At 41.4% G+C, this 18061-nt stretch overlaps 1 protein-coding gene across 21 annotated transcripts in view; it reads left to right on the top strand.

The window, feature by feature from the left end:
• Window positions 1-18061, top strand: part of LOC100380858 (E3 ubiquitin-protein ligase MYCBP2) — a 354690-nt gene that overhangs the window by 221748 nt on the left and 114881 nt on the right. For all 21 annotated transcript variants that reach the window (XM_082968826.1, XM_082968836.1, XM_082968833.1 and 18 more), the window contains 2 exons: window positions 4339-4545; window positions 13914-14051. In XM_082968826.1, coding sequence (XP_082824952.1) covers window positions 4339-4545; window positions 13914-14051 — 345 coding nt within the window. The remainder of the gene's footprint in view (window positions 1-4338; window positions 4546-13913; window positions 14052-18061) is intronic.

Raw genomic sequence — 18061 nt, 5'->3', positions numbered from 1 at the left:
TACTGGGAAAGCACACTTTGCAATAATCTGAGTACTGCTCTCAGAAAAATACACTAGGCAATACAGATAGCCGCCATTTTGGAGTCATCTAAAATCATAAATTGCATTAGAAATATTCACTTACCTTTGATGATCTTCATCAGAAGGCACTTCAAGGAATCCCAGGTCCACAATAAATGTTGTTTTGTTCGATAAACTCCATAATTTATTTCCAAATAGCTCCTTGGTGTTTGCGCGTTCAGTTCAGCTATTCCAAATTTAGGAAGCGCGCCGAAAAGAAAAGTTTAAAAAAATCTATTTACGTTCGTTCAAACGTTATAAAGCATCAATCTTTGGTGCCTTTTGAACGTGAAACTTCAGTAATATTCCAACCGGACGGTTCCTGTGTCCTGAAAAACGTTTTGGAACACAGGTCCCTTCTCACATGAACGCGCGCCAATGAACTGATGGGTCTACAACTTCCCAGCCTTCTTGTTCGGTCTCTGTTCATCATAGACGCCTCAAACAACTTTCTAAAGACTGTTGACATCTAGTGGAAGCCTTAGGAACTGCAAAATGAACCCTAACTCACTGTGTGTTCCATTGGCAATGACTTGAAAGGACTACAAGCACCAGAATTATCACTTCCTGGTTAGATTCTTCTCAGATTTTTGCCTGCCTTATGAGTTCTGTTATATTCACAGACATCATTCAAACAGTTTTAGAAACTTCAGAGTGTTTGCTATCCAAATCTAATAATATGCATATTCCAGTTCCTGGGCCCGAGTAGTAGGCCATTTAATTTGGGTACGTTTTTCATCCGGCCGTGAAAATACTGCCCCCTACCCTAGAGAGGTTAAAGTTTCCTTAACTTTAAGTCAGTTGCACAAAACATTTTAAGGTTAATTCCCCCCTTAAATTAAGTGAAAAAGTGAAGGGTGTCAATTAGAGGTCGACCGATTATGATTTTTCAATACCGATACCGATTATTGGAGGACCAAATAAAAAAGCCGATACCGATTAATTGGAGGATTTTTATTTTATTGTATTTTTTTATTCTTTTTTAATTTAATATTTTTTTACATTTATTTGTAATAATGACAATTACAAAAATACTGAATGAACACTTATTTTAACTTAAGATAATACATCAATAAAATCAATTTAGCCTCAAATAAATAATGAAACATGTTCAATTTGGTTTAAATAATGCAAATTGAAAGTGTTGGAGAAGAAAGTAAAAGTGCAATATGTGCCATGTAAGAAAGATAACGTTTATGTTCCTTGCTCAGAACATGAGAACATATGAAAGCTGGTGGTTCCTTTTAACATGAGTCTTCAATATTCCCAGATAAGAAGTTTTAGGTTGTAGTTTTTATAGGAATTATAAGACTATTTCTCTCTCTACGATTTGTATTTCATATACCTTTGACTACTGGATGTTCTTATAGGCACTTTAGTATTGCCAGTGTAACAGTATAGCTTCCGTCCCTCTCCTCGCTCGAACCAGGAACACATCGACAACAGCCAGCCTCGAATCAACGTTACTCATGCAGAGCAAGGGGAACAACTACTCCAAGTCTCAGAGCGAGTGACGTTTGAAACGCTATTAGCGCGCACCCCGCTAACTAGCTAGCCATTTCACATCGGTTACACCAGCCTAATCTCGGGAGTTGATAGGCTTGAAGTCATAAACAGAAGAGCTGCTGGCAAAACGCATGAAAGTGCTATTTGAATGAATGCTTACGAGCCTGCTGGTGCCTACCACCGCTCAGTCGACTGCTCTATCAAATCATAGACTTAATTATAATATAATAAACACACAGAAATATGAGCCTTAGGTCATTAATATGGTCGAATCCGGAAACAAAACGTTTATTCTTTCAGTGAAATACGGAACCGTTCCGTATTTTATCTAACGGGTGCCATCCCTAAGTCTAAATATTCCTGTTACATTGCACAACCTTCAATGTTATGTCATAATTCCGTCAAATTCTAGCAAATTAGTTCGCAACGAGCCAGGCGGCCCAAACTGTTGCATATACCCTGACTCTGCATGCAATGAACGCAAGAGAAGTGACACAATTTCACCTGGTTAATATTGCCTGCTAACCTGGATTTCTTTTAGCTAAATATGCAGGTTTAAAATATAATACTTCTGTGTATTTATTTTAAGAAAGGCATTGATGTTTATGGTTAGGTACAGTTGTGCAACGATTGTGCTTTTTTTGCAAATGCGCTTTTGTTAAATCATCCCCCGTTTGGCGAAGTTGGCTGTCTTTGTTAGGAAGAAATAGTCTTCACACAGTTCGCAACGATCCAGGCGGCCAAAACTGCGCTCCATATACCCTGACACTGTTGCAAGATGTGACACATTTTCCCTAGTTAAAAGAAATTCATGTTAGCAGGCAATATTAACTAAATATGCAGGTTTAAAAATATATACTTGTGTATTGATTTTAAGAAAGACACTGATGTTTATGGTTAGGTACACGTTGGAGCAACGACAGTACTTTTCCGCAATGATTATATGCAATGCAGGACAGGCTAGATAAACTAGTAATATAATCAACCATGTGTAGTTAACTAGTGATTTATGATTGATTGATTGATTGTTTTTTATAAGATAGATGTAATGCTAGCTAGCAACTTACCTTGGCTTCATACTGCATTCGCGTAACAGGCAGGCTCCTCGTGGAGTGCAATGTAAAGCAGGTGGTTAGAGCGTTGGACTAGTTAACCATAAGGTTGCAAGATTGAATCCCCGAGCTGACAAGGTAAAAATTTGTCGTTCTGCCCCTGAACAAGGCAGTTAACCCACCGTTCCTAGGCCGTCATTGAAAATAAGAATGTGTTCTTAACTGACTTGCCTAGTTAAATAAAGGTGTAAAAAAAATAATAATCGGCAAATCAGTGTCCAAAAATACCGATTACCGATTGTTATGAAAACTTGAAATCGGCCCTAAATAATCGGCCATTCCGATTCATCGGCCGACCTCTAGTGCCCATAAGGTCTCTTAACTGCTTCATTCAGTATGGATATCAATGTAAACAGAATTTGTGGAGGTGATTGTTGCTTTCATCTCCCCTGGTTAAAAAAGGAAAACATCAACCAGCTAGCTACTTAGCTAAACAATGGAATATGCACAATCCTGCTAGAAAGTAATAGAAACAATTTGAGAAAAAAGTAACTACATGAAATGTAGTTTATCTTCTGAAGCAATTTGGTATTCCTGTCTTGATTGTAGAACAAAATAGAATTTCTATCTCGAAAAGTAAATGCAATCTCTTTGACGAGACATTTATTCAGTGAATCCCATTAAGGTATGCCCTTACATAAGGGAATATTTGAGAGGCTCTTAGCAACACCCTTAAACAATTACCTTACGTAAGGGAAACTTATTCCTTAAGTGAAACACTTTTGGTGTTTTATATAACCGGGCCCTGGATATCCGTGTAACAACCACAGACAGGCTATCTCTGGCCACATAGGTGTGGCATAAATAGCAAGATGACTAAAACTAACCACACAGTCGATCAGGACATCCTCGTAGTAGGGATGGCACAATTACATATGTAACTGTGTAACTGATGGTTATGGTTTTTCTTCTGTGGAAAGAACAGCTGACTGAAGATGGGACGGCCGGGAATTTGAGTGGTTGAGAGCATTTCTGCTATAACATGGACTTTACAGTAACATGGACATGAAACTGTGTTGCTCCGTGCTGAAACGCATGAGGTATAGTAGCAAACAAGTCTTAGGTTGCCTAGGCAACACCCCCTTGCTACAGCAGCAGCAAATGCATTGAGGAATGGAGGAGAGGAGAAAATGTCAGTCTTAAAAATTAAATATGTATTTTTCTTTGCTATTCAAACGGTTATTACGGTGACCGCAGTAATTTGGATGACCAATCAGTCTTCAAAAGTTTCATAACTGCCACAGCCCTATCTCGTTGTTTTTGTTTCTGAAGTATGTTGGCCGACGTCATGGTCGGTGAGGTTGCTTCATACATGGTCTTGTACAATAACAATGGAATGCCCCTGCTGATGTTTATTCACCTCAGTACTACCACCTGGTAGACTTATGTAGCGATCTAATGAATAACGCAAAGTTGGCACATTTAAGTCTTATTGGCATCATTTGCTGGTTGTTAACATGTTTTTAGAACCAATTGGTCTCTGTTAGAGGTAATCTTTGGTTATTGTCAGGTCAGATTACAACCAGATAAATACCTATTTTTCTGGTTGCTAAAATGACGTTAACAAAACTTCCTTATACAAACACTACATGACCTAACCATGACGATATAAAAACTATATAAAATACATCGTAATCACTTGTCTCTTCGTCTCTCCCAGGTGGACGGTCTAAACTCGCTTCACTCTGTGAAGTCCACTCCCAATCGCTTCACCAAGATGAGCCAGGGCCGCAGCTGGAACACGGGCAACGGCTCTCCAGATGCCATCTGTCTGACGGTGGACAAGCCCGGCGTGGTGCTGGTGGGCTTCTGTGTCTACGGTGGCGGGGGCATCCATGAGTACGAGTTGGAGGTGCTCGCTGATGATGTAAGAGTTTTATATATACCTTTTATTAACTTTGGAAGCTATTTTAGATTTAGTTTAAGTCTAAGTCCTTTTATAGTCACATTTTAGCCATTTAATCCGTCTTCGTTATCAGTTAACTAAAAGTCCAAACAATCTTTTTTCTCAGTCATTTTAGTCAATGCATTTTTTTATTTATTTTATTTATTTCACCTTTTATTTAACCAGGTAGGCTAGTTGTGAACAAGTTCTCATTTACAACTGCGACCTGGCCAAGATAAAGCAAAGCAGTGCGACACAACCACAGAATTCCACATGGAATAAACAAGCATACAGTCAATAACACAATAGAAAAAAAAAAGTCTATATACAGTGTGTGCAAATGGCGTGAGGAGGTAAGGCAATAAATAGGCCATAGTAGCGGAGTAATTACAATTTAGCAAATGAACACTGGAGTGATAGATGAGCAGCTGATGATGTGCAAGTAGAGATACTGGTGTGCAAAAGAGCAGAAAAGTACATAAAAACAATATGGGGATGAGGTAGGTAGATTGGGTGGGCTATTTACAGATGGGCTATGTACAGCTGCAGCGATCGCTTAGCTGCTCAGATAGCTGATGTTTAAAGTTAGTGAGGGAAATATAAGTCTCCAGCTTCAGCGATTTTTGCAATTTGTTCCAGTCATTGGCAGCAGAGAACTGGAAGGAAAGGCGGCCAAAGGAGGTGTTGGCTTTGGGGATGACCAGTGAGATATACCTGCTGGAGCGTGTGCTACGGGTGGGTGTTGTTATCGTGACCAGTGAGCTGAGATAAGGCGGAGCTTTACCTACCATAGACTTACAAAGATGACCTGGAGCCAGAGGGTCTGGCGATGAATATGTAGCGAGGACCAGCCAACTAGAGCATACAGGTCACAGTGGTGGGTGGTATATGGGGCTTTGGTGACAAAACGGATGGCACTGTGATAGACCACATCCAGTTTTCTTAGTAGAGTGTTGGAGGCTATTTTGTAAACGACGTTGCCGAAGGTTTGTTAATTCTTTCATCTAGACGTTCCCCTAGCGGAACACCTGCTCCAATATCCAATGATGGGCGTGGCGCGAAATACAAACTCCTCTAAAATCCGAAAACTTCAATTTTTCAAACATATGACTATTTTACAGCATTTTAAAGACAAGACTCTCGTTAATCTAACCACACTGTCCGATTTCAAAAAGGCTTTACAGCGAAAGCAAAACATTAGATTATGTCAGCAGAGTACCCAGCCAGAAATAATCAGACACCCATTTTTCAAGCTAGCATATAATGTCACAAAAAACAAAACCACAGCTAAATGCAGCACTAACCTTTGATGATCTTCATCAGTTGACAACCCTAGGACATTATGTTATACAATGCATGCATGTTTTGTTCAATCAAGTTCATATTTATATCAAAAACCAGCTTTTTTACATTAGCATGTGACGTTCAGAACTAGCATACCCCCCGCAAACATCCGGTGAATTTACTAAATTACTCACGATAAACGTTCACAAAAAACAACAATTATTTTAAGAATTATAGATACAGAACTCCTCTATGCACTCGATATGTCCGATTTTAAAATAGCTTTTCGGTGAAAGCACATTTTGCAATATTCTCAGTAGATAGCCCAGCCATCACGGCTAGCCATTTAGACACCGACCAAGTTTAGCCCTGACCAAACTCCGATTTACTATTACAAAAGTTTGATTACCTTTGTTGTCTTCGTCAGAATGCACTCCCAGGACTGCTACTTCAATAACAAATGTTGGTTTGGTCCAAAATAATCCATCGTTATATCCAAATAGCGGCGTTTTGTTCGTGCGTTCAAGACACTATCCGAAGTGTAAATAAGGGTCACGAGCATGGCGCAATTCGTGACAAAAGATTTCTAAATATTCCATTACCGTACTTCGAAGCATGTCAACCGCTGTTTAAAATTAATTTTTATGCCATTTTTCTCGTAAAAAAGCGATAATATTCCGACCGGGAATCTGCGTTTAGGTAAACAGACGAAAGAAAACAAAGCATTCTGTCGACGTGGGCACGAGCCTGAGTCTCACAGTACTGTAACCAGCCACTACCCAAACGCGCTACTTTTTTTCAACCAGAGCCTGCAAAGCCACGATTCAGCTTTTTGCCGCCTTCTGAGAGCCCATGGGAGCCGTAGAAATGTCACGTAACAGCAGAGATCCTCTGTAATGGATAGAGATAATCAAGAAGGGCAAGAAATTGTCAGACAGGGCACTTCCTGCATGGAATCTTCTCAGGTTTTGGCCTGCCAAATGAGTTCTGTTATACTTTTTGAGATCAACTGACACTAACCAAAGAGTTTATCAAATTGAACAACTCCTTAAACGGTATATTTAACATTTTACATGTAAAAACCAAAACAAATGTAACAGAAATAAATAAACACCCCAAAAAAAGATAACAGCAAAAATATATTTTGTTTTCTATCCAAAGCTAATAATTATATGCATATTCTAGTTTCTGGGCAGGAGTAATAATCAGATTAAATCGGGTACGTTTTTTATCCGGCTGTGAAAATACTGCCCCCTAGCCATAACAGGTTAACACAGTATCCAAAGAAGAGCCAGATGTATACAGAATGGTGTCTGCGTAGAGGTGGATCAGGGAATCACCCGCATCAAGAGCGACATCGTTGATATAGACAGAGAAAAGAGTTGGCCTGAGAATTAAACCCTGTGGTAACCCATAGAGACTGCCAGAGGTCCGGACAACAGGCCCTCCAATTTGACACACTGAACTCTGTCTGAGAAGTAGTTGGTGAACCAGGCTAGGCAGTCATTTGAGAAACCAAGGCTGTTGAGTCTGCCGATAAGAATACGATGATTGACAGAGTCGAAAGCCTTGGCCAGGTCGATGAAGATGGCTGCACAGTAGTCTTTTATCGATGGCATTTATGATATCATTTAGTACCTTGAGCGTGGCTGAGGCGCACCCGTGACCAGCTCGGAAACCGGATTGCATAGTGGAGAAGATATGGTGGGAATCGTGCCAACAGCCAGTGAAATAGCAGAGCGCCAAATTCAAAACAACAAAAATCTCATACTTCAAATTTCTCACACATACAAGTATTATACACCATTTTAAAGATAGACTTCTCGTTAATCCAACCACAGTGTCCGATTTCAAAAAGGCATTATGGTGAAAGCATAGCATTAGATTATGTTAGGACAGCACCTAGACAAGAAAAACCACAGCCATTTTCCAAGCAAGGAGAGGTGTCACAAAAACCAGAAATACAGCTAAAATGAATCACTAACCTTTGATCTTCATCAGATGGCACTCATAGGACTTCATGTTACACAATACATGTATGTTTTGCCCGATATAGTTCATATTTATATCCAAAAACCCCATTTTACATTGGCGTGTAATGTTCAGACATGTTTTGCCTCCAAAACATCCGGTGAATGAGCACATCAATTTAAAGAAATACTCATCATTAACTTTGATAAAAGATACAAGTGTTATGCACAGAATTATAGATACACTTCTCCTTAACCTGTCTGGGAACGTGGGACGCTTGCGTCCCACCCTAGTCAACAGCCAGTGGAATCGCGTCGCGCTAAATACAAAACCTCATAAATGCTATAACTTCAATTTCTCAAACACATGACTATTTTACTCCATTTTATAGATACACCTCTCCTGAATCGAACCACGTTGTCCGATTTCAAAAAGGCTTTACAGCAAAAGCAAAACATTAGATTATGTTACGAGAGTACCTGCCAAAAAAAATCACACTGCCATTTTCAAAGCAACTAGCATGCATCACAAATACCCAAAACACAGCTAAATGCAGCACTAACCTTTGACGATCTTCATCAGATGACACTCCTAGGACATTATGTTATACAATACATGCATTTTTTGTTCGATGAAGTTCATATTTATATATAAAAACAGCATTTTACATCGGCGCGTGACGTTCAGAAACCGGACAATTGTATATTGAAACAGACACTGTATATTGGATAGGAAATCACTTGAAAAACTACAAACCTCAGATTTCCCACTTCCTGGTTGGATTTTTTCTCAGGTTTTTGCCTGCCATATGAGTTCTGTTATACTCACAGACATCATTCAAACCATTTTAGAAACTTCAGAGTGGTTCCTATCCAAATCTACTAATTATATGCATATTCTAGCTTTTGGGCCTGAGTAGCAGGCATTTTACTTTGGGCATGCTTTTCATCCAAGCTACTCAATACTGCCCCCCTTTCCTAGAGAAGTTAACGGGATCGATTTTGAAATGGCAGAGCGACAAATTCAAATTAAATTACTATAAATGTTAAACTTTCATGAAATCACACATGCAATACACCAAATTAAAGCTACACTTGTTGTTAATCCAGCCAATGTGTCAGATTTCAAAAAGGCTTTACGGCGAAAGCAAACTATGTGATTATCTGAGGATAGCACCCCACCAAACAAACACAGACAATCATAATTCAACCCGCCAGGCGCGACACGAAACTCAGAAATAAAGATATAATTCATGTCTTACCTTTGAGCTTCTTCTGTTGGCATTCCAATATGTCCCATAAACATCACAAACGGTCCTTTTGTTCGATTAATTCCATCGTTATATATCCAAAATGTCCATTTATTTTGCGCGTTTGATCCAGAAAAACACCGGTTCCAACTCACGCAACATGACTACAAAATATCTCATAAATTACCTGTAATCTTTGTCCAAACATTTCAAACAACTTTCCTAATTCAACTTTAGGTATTTTCTTACATAAATAATCAATAAAATTTAAGACCGGATAAACTGTGTTCAATACCAGAGGAAAACAAAGTGGAGCGTGCTTTCAGGTCACACGCCTAAACCACAACAGTACACTTCACTCGACCCTCGTTCTGAACAGGGCTACTTCTTCATTACACAAAGGAAAAACATCAACCAATTTCTAAAGACTTGACATCCAGTGGAAGCGATAGGAACTGCAAGCAACTGCCTTAGAATTCTAGATTCCCATTGAAAGCCCATTGAAAAGAGAGTGACCTCAACATTTTTTTTTCCTGGATGGTTTGTCCTCGGGGTTTTGCCTGCCAAATAAGTTCTGTTATACTCACAAACATCATTCAAACAGTTTTAGAATCTTCAGAGTGTTTTCGATCCAAATCTACTAATAATATGCATATCCTAGCTTCCGGGCCAGAGTAGCAGGCAGTTTACTTTGGGCACGCTTTTCATCCAGACGTGAAAATACCACCCCCTAGCCTAGAGTAGTTAACAGACTTCAGGTTTGGTACAATTTACCTGGCTGTGGTACAACTACCATGGTTGCCTGCGCATTAGTCCAAAAAGGATGAGACGAGTGAGCTGGTTTTAGTGACTGCTTGAGTCGGGAGCTGTGTTTGTGTTGCAGTGGCGCAGGGCTCAGCTCAAACAGTTCTGTAAACTAAGTGATGCTCATTCTGCCAATGAGAGGATTGTATTAAATATTCTGCAAAGGCATGCTTGCTAATGATTGGACAGAACCGATACGGTGCCTTCAGAAAGTTTCCACCCCCTTGACTTTTTCCACATTTTGTGTTGCAAAGTGGGATTAAAATGGATTTAATTAAAACAAATTGTCAACGATCTACACAAAATACTCTGTCAAAGTGGAAGAAAAGTCATAACATTTGTTATGATTGTTTTACTCCCCAGTCCTTAACGATTACAAGCATACACATAACATGATGCGGCTACCATTATGCTTGAAAATATGGTGGTACTCAGTCATTTGTTGTGTTGGATTTTCCCCAAACATAACACTTTGTATTCATGGCAAAATGTTAATTTCTTTGCCACATTTCTTGCAGTATTACTTTAGTGCCTTGTTGCAAACAGGATGCATGTTTTGGAATATTTGTATTTTGTGCTAGTTTCCTTCTTTTCACTATCAGTTAGATTAGTATTGTGGAGTAACTACAATGTTGTTGATTCATCCTCATAGTTTTATTCTATTTTTTTATTAATTTTGTATTTAAAAAATAAATAAATGTAACCTTTATTTAACTAGGCAAGTCAGTTAAGAACAAATTCTTATTTTCAATGACGGCCTAGGAACAGTGGGTTATCTGCCTTGTTCAGGGGCAGAACGACAGATTTGTACCTTGTCAGCTCGGGGATTCAAACTTGCAACCTTTCGGTTACTAGTCCAACACTCTAACCACTAGGCTACCCTGCCGCCCCCTATCACCGCCATTAAACTCTCTACCTTTTTTAAAGTCACCATTGGCCTCATGGTGAAATCCCTGAGCGGTTGCCTTCCTCTCCGGCAACTGAGTTAGTAAGGACGCGTGCGGCTTTGTAGTGACTGGGTGTATATTTATTTTTTTAACCCCTTTTTCTCCCCAATTTCGTGGTATCCAATTAGTAGTTTACAGTCTTGTCCCATCGGTGTAACTCCCGCAAGGACTCGGGAGAGGCGAAGGTCGAGAGCTGTGCGTCCTCTGAAACACAACCCAGCCAAGCCACACTGCTTCTTGACACAATGCCTGCTTAACCCGGAAGCCAGCCGCACCAATGTGTCGGAAGAAATGCCGTACACCTGGCGACCGTGTCAGCGTGCATTGCGCCCGGCCTGCCACAGTAGTCGCTAGTGCATAATGAGACAAGAACATCCCTGCCGGCCAAACCCAGATTGCGCTGGGCCAATTGTGCGCCATCCCATGGGTCTCCCGGTCACGGCCGGCTGTGACAGGTCCTGGACTCGAACCAGGATCTCTAGTGGTACAGCTAGCACTGCGATGCAGTGCCTTAGACCACTGTGGCACTCCGGAAGCCGATAAGGTGTATTGATACACCATACAAAGTGTAATTATTAACTTCACCATGCTCACAGGGATATTCAATGCCTGCTTTTTTAATTTGTTTTACCCATCTACCAATTCCCTTCTTTGCGAAGCATTGGAAAATCTCCCTGGTCTTTGTGGTTGAATCTGTGTTTGAAATTCACTGCTCGACTGAGGGACCTTACAGATAATTGTTTGTGTGGGTTACAGAGATGTGGTAGTTGCACACAGTGAGTCCATGAAACGTATTTATTTGACTTGTTAAGCAAATTTGTGCTCCTGAACTTGTTTAGGCTTGCCATAACAAAGGGGTTGAGTACTCATTGACTCAAGACATTTCAGCTTTTCATTTTTTATTAATTTGTAAGCATTTCGAAAACCAGAATTTCACTTTCACATTATGGGGTGTTGTGTGTAGGCCAGTGACGACAAAATCTAAATGTCATCCATTTCCAAGTCAAGGGGTGTGAATACTTGCTGAAGGCACTGTAGCTAATTAAATGTCCGTTAGTTTGTTTAATTCTCGTATCGTCACATTTTCATGAACTAAAATGAAAACGAATGTATTCTTTTTTTCAACTTTTTTTTATATACGTCATCGATTAAATTCACCTGTATTTTAACCTGGAATTCCCTTGAAATAAATACATAAAAATTGAGGGAGACCTTTTCTCTCATCTCTATACTAGAAATGTTTTGTCATTGATATGCACTGCTCCAAAAAATAAAGGGAACACTTAAACAACACAATGTAACTCCAAGTCAATCACACTTCTGGGAAATCAAACTATCCACTTAGGAAGCAACACTGATTGACAATACATTTCACATGCTGTTGTGCAAATGGAATAGACAACCGGTGGAAATTATAGGCAATTAGCAAGACACCCCCAATAAAGGAGTGGTTCTGCAGGTGGTGACCACAGACCACTTCTCAGTTCCTATGCTTCCTGGCTGATGTTTTGGTCACTTTTGAATGCTGGCGGTGCTTTCACTCTAGTGGTAGCATGAGACGGAGTCTACAACCCACACAAGTGGCTCAGGTAGTGCAGCTCATCCAGGATGGCACATCAATGCGAGCTGTGGCAAGAAGGTTTGCTGTGTCTGTCAGCGTAGTGTCCAGAGCATGGAGGCGCTACCAGGAGACAGGCCAGTACATCAGGAGACGTGGAGGAGGCCGTCGGAGGGCAACAACCCAGCAGCAGGACTACTACCTCCGCCTTTGTGCAAGGAGGAGCAGGAGAAGCACTGCCAGAGCCCTGCAAAATGACCTCCAGCAGGCCACAAATGTGCATGTGTCTGCTCAAACGGTCAGAAACAGACTCCATGAGGGTGGTATGACGGCCCGACGTCCACAGGTGGGGGTTGTGCTTACAGCCCAACACCGTGCAGGACGTTTGGCATTTGCCAGAGAACACCAAGATTGGCAAATTCGCCACTGGCGCCCTGTGCTCTTCACAGATGAAAGCAGGTTCACACTGAGCACGTGACAGACGTGACAGAGTCTGGAGACGCCGCGGAGAACGTTCTGCTGTCTGCAACATCCTCCAGCATGACCGGTTTGGCGGTGGGTCAGTCATGGTGTAGGGTGGCATTTCTTTGGGGGGCCGCACAGCCCTCCATGTGCTCGCCAGAGGTAGCCTGACTGCCATTAGGTACCGAGATGAGATCCTCAGACCCATTGTGATACCATATGCTGGTGCGGTTGGCCCTGGGTTCCTCCTAATGCAAGACAATGCTAGACCTGATGTGGCTGGAGTGTGTCAGCAGTTCCTGCAAGAGGAAGGCATTGATGCTATGGACTGGCCCGCCCGTTCCCCAGATCTGAATCCAATTGAGCACATCTGGGACATCATGTCTCGCTCCATCCACCAACGCCACGTTGCACCACAGACTGTCCAGGAGTTGGCGGATGCTTTAGTCCAGGTCTGGGAGGAGATCCCTCAGGAGACCATCCGCCACCTCATCAGGAGCATGCCCAGGCGTTGTAGGGAGGTCATACAGGCACGTGGAGGCCACACACACTACTGAGCCTCATTTTGACTTGTTTTAAGGACATTACATCAAAGTTGGCTCAGCCTGTAGTGTGGTTTTCCACTTTAATTTTGAGTGTGACTCCAAATCCAGACCTCCATGGGTTGATAAATTGGATTTCCATTGATTATTTTTGTGTGATTTTGTTGTCAGCACATTCAACTATGTAAACAAAAAAGTATTTAATAAGATTATTTATTTCATTCAGATCTAGGATGTGTTGTTTAAGTGTTCCCTTTTTTTGAGCTGTATATTTAGCTCAGGTAGTCCTCGAGCACAATCTTAAACATGCTTTGTATATAATCCAGCAGTAACAAGTTAAATTCACGGCAGTCTACAACTTTTCAAAGACTTGTGTGTATATTGGTATTCATTGCGATTCATTTTCCTAAAGCCACTGACCTTCTCTTTTGGTTCTTGGCTTGTATTTGAGTTTAAGCTTCCCCAGGAGTTCTTCTTTTTCACCACGTCTCTCCTTTCTCTCTTTCCCCTCTCCCCCTCTTCTTCCCCTCCAGGCCCAGACAGAGCACCCCGGGGATTCGTCCCACACCCATAGGTGGACGTCTCTGGAGCTGGTCAAGGGAACCTACAGCACCGATGACTCCCCCAGCGACATTGCCGAGATACGCCTCGACAAGGCCGTGCCACTCAAGGTACACAGGACTAAAATGATGTGCCCTATACATACATATCTATTCATCTATCTAACCATATGTATGCCAGGGTTTCCATTAGAAAAATGTGGCGCAGGACAACGTGACGGGAAGATTTTAATTCACCGGCCATTTGAGAAATTGATCAGATCCATATGCATTTGGTGCATAAACCATTAGGGCGGTCACCCATGGTAATGGTGCTCAGAATGACAGACATCATATTTAGTTTATGGTATTGCATCTTAACAGATCTTGCAACTCTGAAAGAAGCAGCCAATAAAACATAATTTTCAAACATTTGCCAAAATGTATTTTCCGGTAAAACAGCATTCTAAACAGCGCACCTGGGAAAACACAATAAAAAATAAATAAAAATGTTATTTGTCACAAACACGTGTTTAGCAGATCTCATCGCGGGTGTAGCGAAATGCTTGTGTTTCTAGCTCCGACAGTGATTTCTAACAAGAAATATCTAAGAATTCAACAACAAATACCCAATACACACAAATATAGTAAAGGAATGGAATTAAGAATATATAAATATATGGACGAGCAATATCAGAGCGGCATAGACTAAGATACAGTAGATAGTATAGAATACAGTATATACATATGAGATGAGTAATGCAAGATATGCAAACATCATTAAAGTGACCAGTGTTCCATTTATTAAAGTGGCCAGTGATTACAAGTTTATGTATATAGGGCAGCAGTCTCTATGTGCTAGTGATGGCTATTTAACAGTCTGATGGCCTTGAGACAGTCTCTCGGTTCCAGCTTTGATGCATCTGTACTGACCTCGCCTTCTGGATGATAGCGGGGTGAACAGGCAGCGGCTCGGGTGGTTGTTGTTCTTGAAAATCTTTTTGGCTTTCCTGTGACATCAGGTGCTGTAGGTGTCCTGGAGGGCAGGTAGTTTTCCCCCGGTGATGCATTGGGCAGACCGCTCCACCCTCTGGAGAGCCCTGCGGTTGCGGGCGGTGCAGCTGCCATACCAGGCGGTGATATAGCCCAACAGGATGGCTCAATTGTGCATCTGTAAAATTGTGTGAGGGTTTTAGGTGCCAAGCCAAATTTCTTCAGCCTTCTGAGGTTGATGAGGCGCTGTTGTGCTGCCTTCACCACACTGTTTGTGTGGGTGGACCATTTCAGTTTGTCAGTGATGTGTACAGCCCGGAACTTGAAGCTTTCCACCATCTCCGCTGCGGTCCCGACGATGTGGATAGGGGGGTGCTCCCTCTGCTGTTTCCTGAAGTCCCCTATCATCTCCTTTGTTTTGTTGACGTTGAGTGAGAGGTTATTTTCCTGGCACAACACTCCCAGAGCCCTCACCACCTGCATGTAGGCTGTCTCGTCATTGTTGGTAATCAAGCTGTCGTCTGCAAACTTGATGATTGAGTTGGAGGTGTGCATGGCCACGCAGTCATGGGTGAACAGGGAGTACAGGAGGGGGCTGAGCACGCACCCTTGTGGGGCCCTAGTGTTGAGAATCAGCGAAGTGGAGGTTTTGTTTCCTATCTTCACCTCCTGGGGGCGGCACGTCAGGAAGTCCAGGACCCAGGTGCACAGGGCGGGGTTCAGACAGAGTTCAGACCCAGGTCCTCAATGATGAGCTTGGAGGATGCTATGGTGTTGAATGCTGAGCAATTGTCAGCATTCTTACGTATGTATTCCTCTTGTCCAGATTGGATAGTCCAGACCTGATAGCGGTTCGATATGTGACAGAGATGAGAAACTTATCTCAAGATGAAACAACTAGGATGGGATGCTAATATGACTAGGATTGTGCCTTTGGCTTCTGGACAAGGAAATTAAGTTAATATGAAAACCAATAGAGCAGGAGAGAAATGGCAGAACTTTTTGAGGATCTGAGGACCCATGCCAAATCTTTTCAGTCTCCTGAGGGGGAATAGGCTTTGTCGTGCCCTCGACACGACTGTCTTAGTGTGTTTGGACCATGATAGTTTGTTGGTGATGTGGACGACAAGGAACTTGAAGCGCTCAACCTGCTCCACTGCAGCCCCTTCGATGACAATGGGGGCGTGCTCAGTCCTCCTTTTCCTGTAGTCCACAAGAGCTTGTTTCAAACAATTAAGTATTTTATCAAATGCATACTGCCTCCAGTTCACATTGTAAAGTGGTAGCCTGTTGCCTGCACTGCTTCTTTCACATGCTTTGCTTGCTGTTTGGGGTTTTAGGCTGGGTTTCTGTACAGCACTTTGAGAATATCAGCTGATGTACGAAGGGCTATATAAAAATAAATTTGATTTGATTTGACTTGAATGGTGAATGGGAGGCACGCTTCGATTACCAGTTGAGAAATAAAAATTGTAGCTATTTTTAATCGTGTACCTAAACAGTTTAACACGCAATTGCTTTTAGAATTGTTCTCTTAAAATAAGACTCTTTATGCTGTGCACATGTGATAGTTGTATTGGATAAATAAGATACATGATGACTACCGGAAATACACACAAGCCTATTTTAATTCCACTAAATTATGCAAATGAACCTATAGACCAATAAGCATGACGGTCAAATATATTTCCATCGACTGGTATTTCCCATCAATGAATAAAAGCATTATTTTGCAAATGGAATTTTGTTTTCTCCCTGTCATTTTGGCTGGCAACCGGTTTATTTATGGCCTTAATTTTTTTAGCGGTAAAAAGGCAGCAAGTGCCGTTTTACGGATACCCCGATGTATGCATGCATTAGGCTGAATATAGGGCTGGGCGATATGGTCAAAATATCATGTCACAATATTTTAAAATTGAATTGATTGTTTGACATGAAGAAGGGGAGGGGTGTGTGGCAACGGTATAGCCAGAATGAAAAATCCAGAAAGGAATTATTGTGACGGTAGGAACCAAAGTGTTGGTCAGTGTTTCCCAGGGGATCCAAATTAGATGTTTCATTACATGTTTTCACAAAAGAGAATGATAGAGGCCTCTAATGAACAAAAGGACGGGCTGGGCGATATGGCTGGGCGATATGGCCAACATATATCACAGTATTTAAAAAAAAAATGTAAAACTAAAGTTATTTAGTTTTTTTATAATTACATTTCTACATATGCTTTATTTGTATTTATTATGGATCCCCATTAGCTGCTGCTTCCTGGGGTCCAGCAAAATTAAGGCAGTTATACCATTTAAAAAAAATACATTCACAGATTTCACAACACACTGTGTGCTCTCTGGCCCCTACTCCACCACTACCACATATCTACAATTCAAAATCCATGTATACGTGTGTTTAGTGCGTATGTTATCGTGTGTGTACACATGTTTGTGTTGCTTCACAGTCCCTGCTGTTCCATAAGGTGTGTTTTTATCTGTTTTATAAATCTAATTTTAGATAGCATCAGTTACTTGACGTGGAATAGAGTTCCATGTAGTCATGGCTCTACGTAGTACTGTACTTCTCCCATATTCTGTTCTGGACTTGGGGACTGAAGAGACCTCTGGTGGCATGTCTTGTTGGGTATGCATGGGTGTCCCGAGGTGTGCGCCAGTAGTTCAAACAGAGACAGCTCGGTGCATTCAACATGTCAATACCTCTCACAAATACAAGTAGTGATGAAGTCAATCTCTCCTCCACTTTCAGCCAGGAGAGATTGACATGCATATTATTAATGTTAGCTCTCTGTGTACATACACGGGCCAGCCATGCTGCCCTGTTCTGAGTCAATTGCAATTTTCCTAAGTCCCTCTTTGTGGCACCTGACCACACGACTGAACAGTAGTCCAGGTGAGACAAAACTAGGGCCTATAGGACCTGCCTTGTTGATAGTGCTGTTAATAAGGTAGAGGATCATTTTATTATGGACAGACTTCTCCATTTCTTAGCTACTGTTGTATCAATATGTTTTGACCAGGACAGTTTACAATCCAGGGTTACTCCGAGCAGTTTAGTCACCTCCACTTACTCAATTTCCACGTTATTTATTACAAGATTTAGTTGAGGTTTAGGGTTTTATGAATGATTTGTCCCAAATACAATGC

This window comes from Salmo salar, chromosome 25 (genome assembly GCF_965601325.2).
Source record: "Salmo salar chromosome 25, fSalSal1, whole genome shotgun sequence".
Classification (NCBI taxonomy): domain Eukaryota; kingdom Metazoa; phylum Chordata; class Actinopteri; order Salmoniformes; family Salmonidae; genus Salmo; species Salmo salar.
The sequence above is the reverse complement of the archived record's forward strand: the minus strand, read 5'-3'. Positions and strand labels throughout refer to the sequence as shown.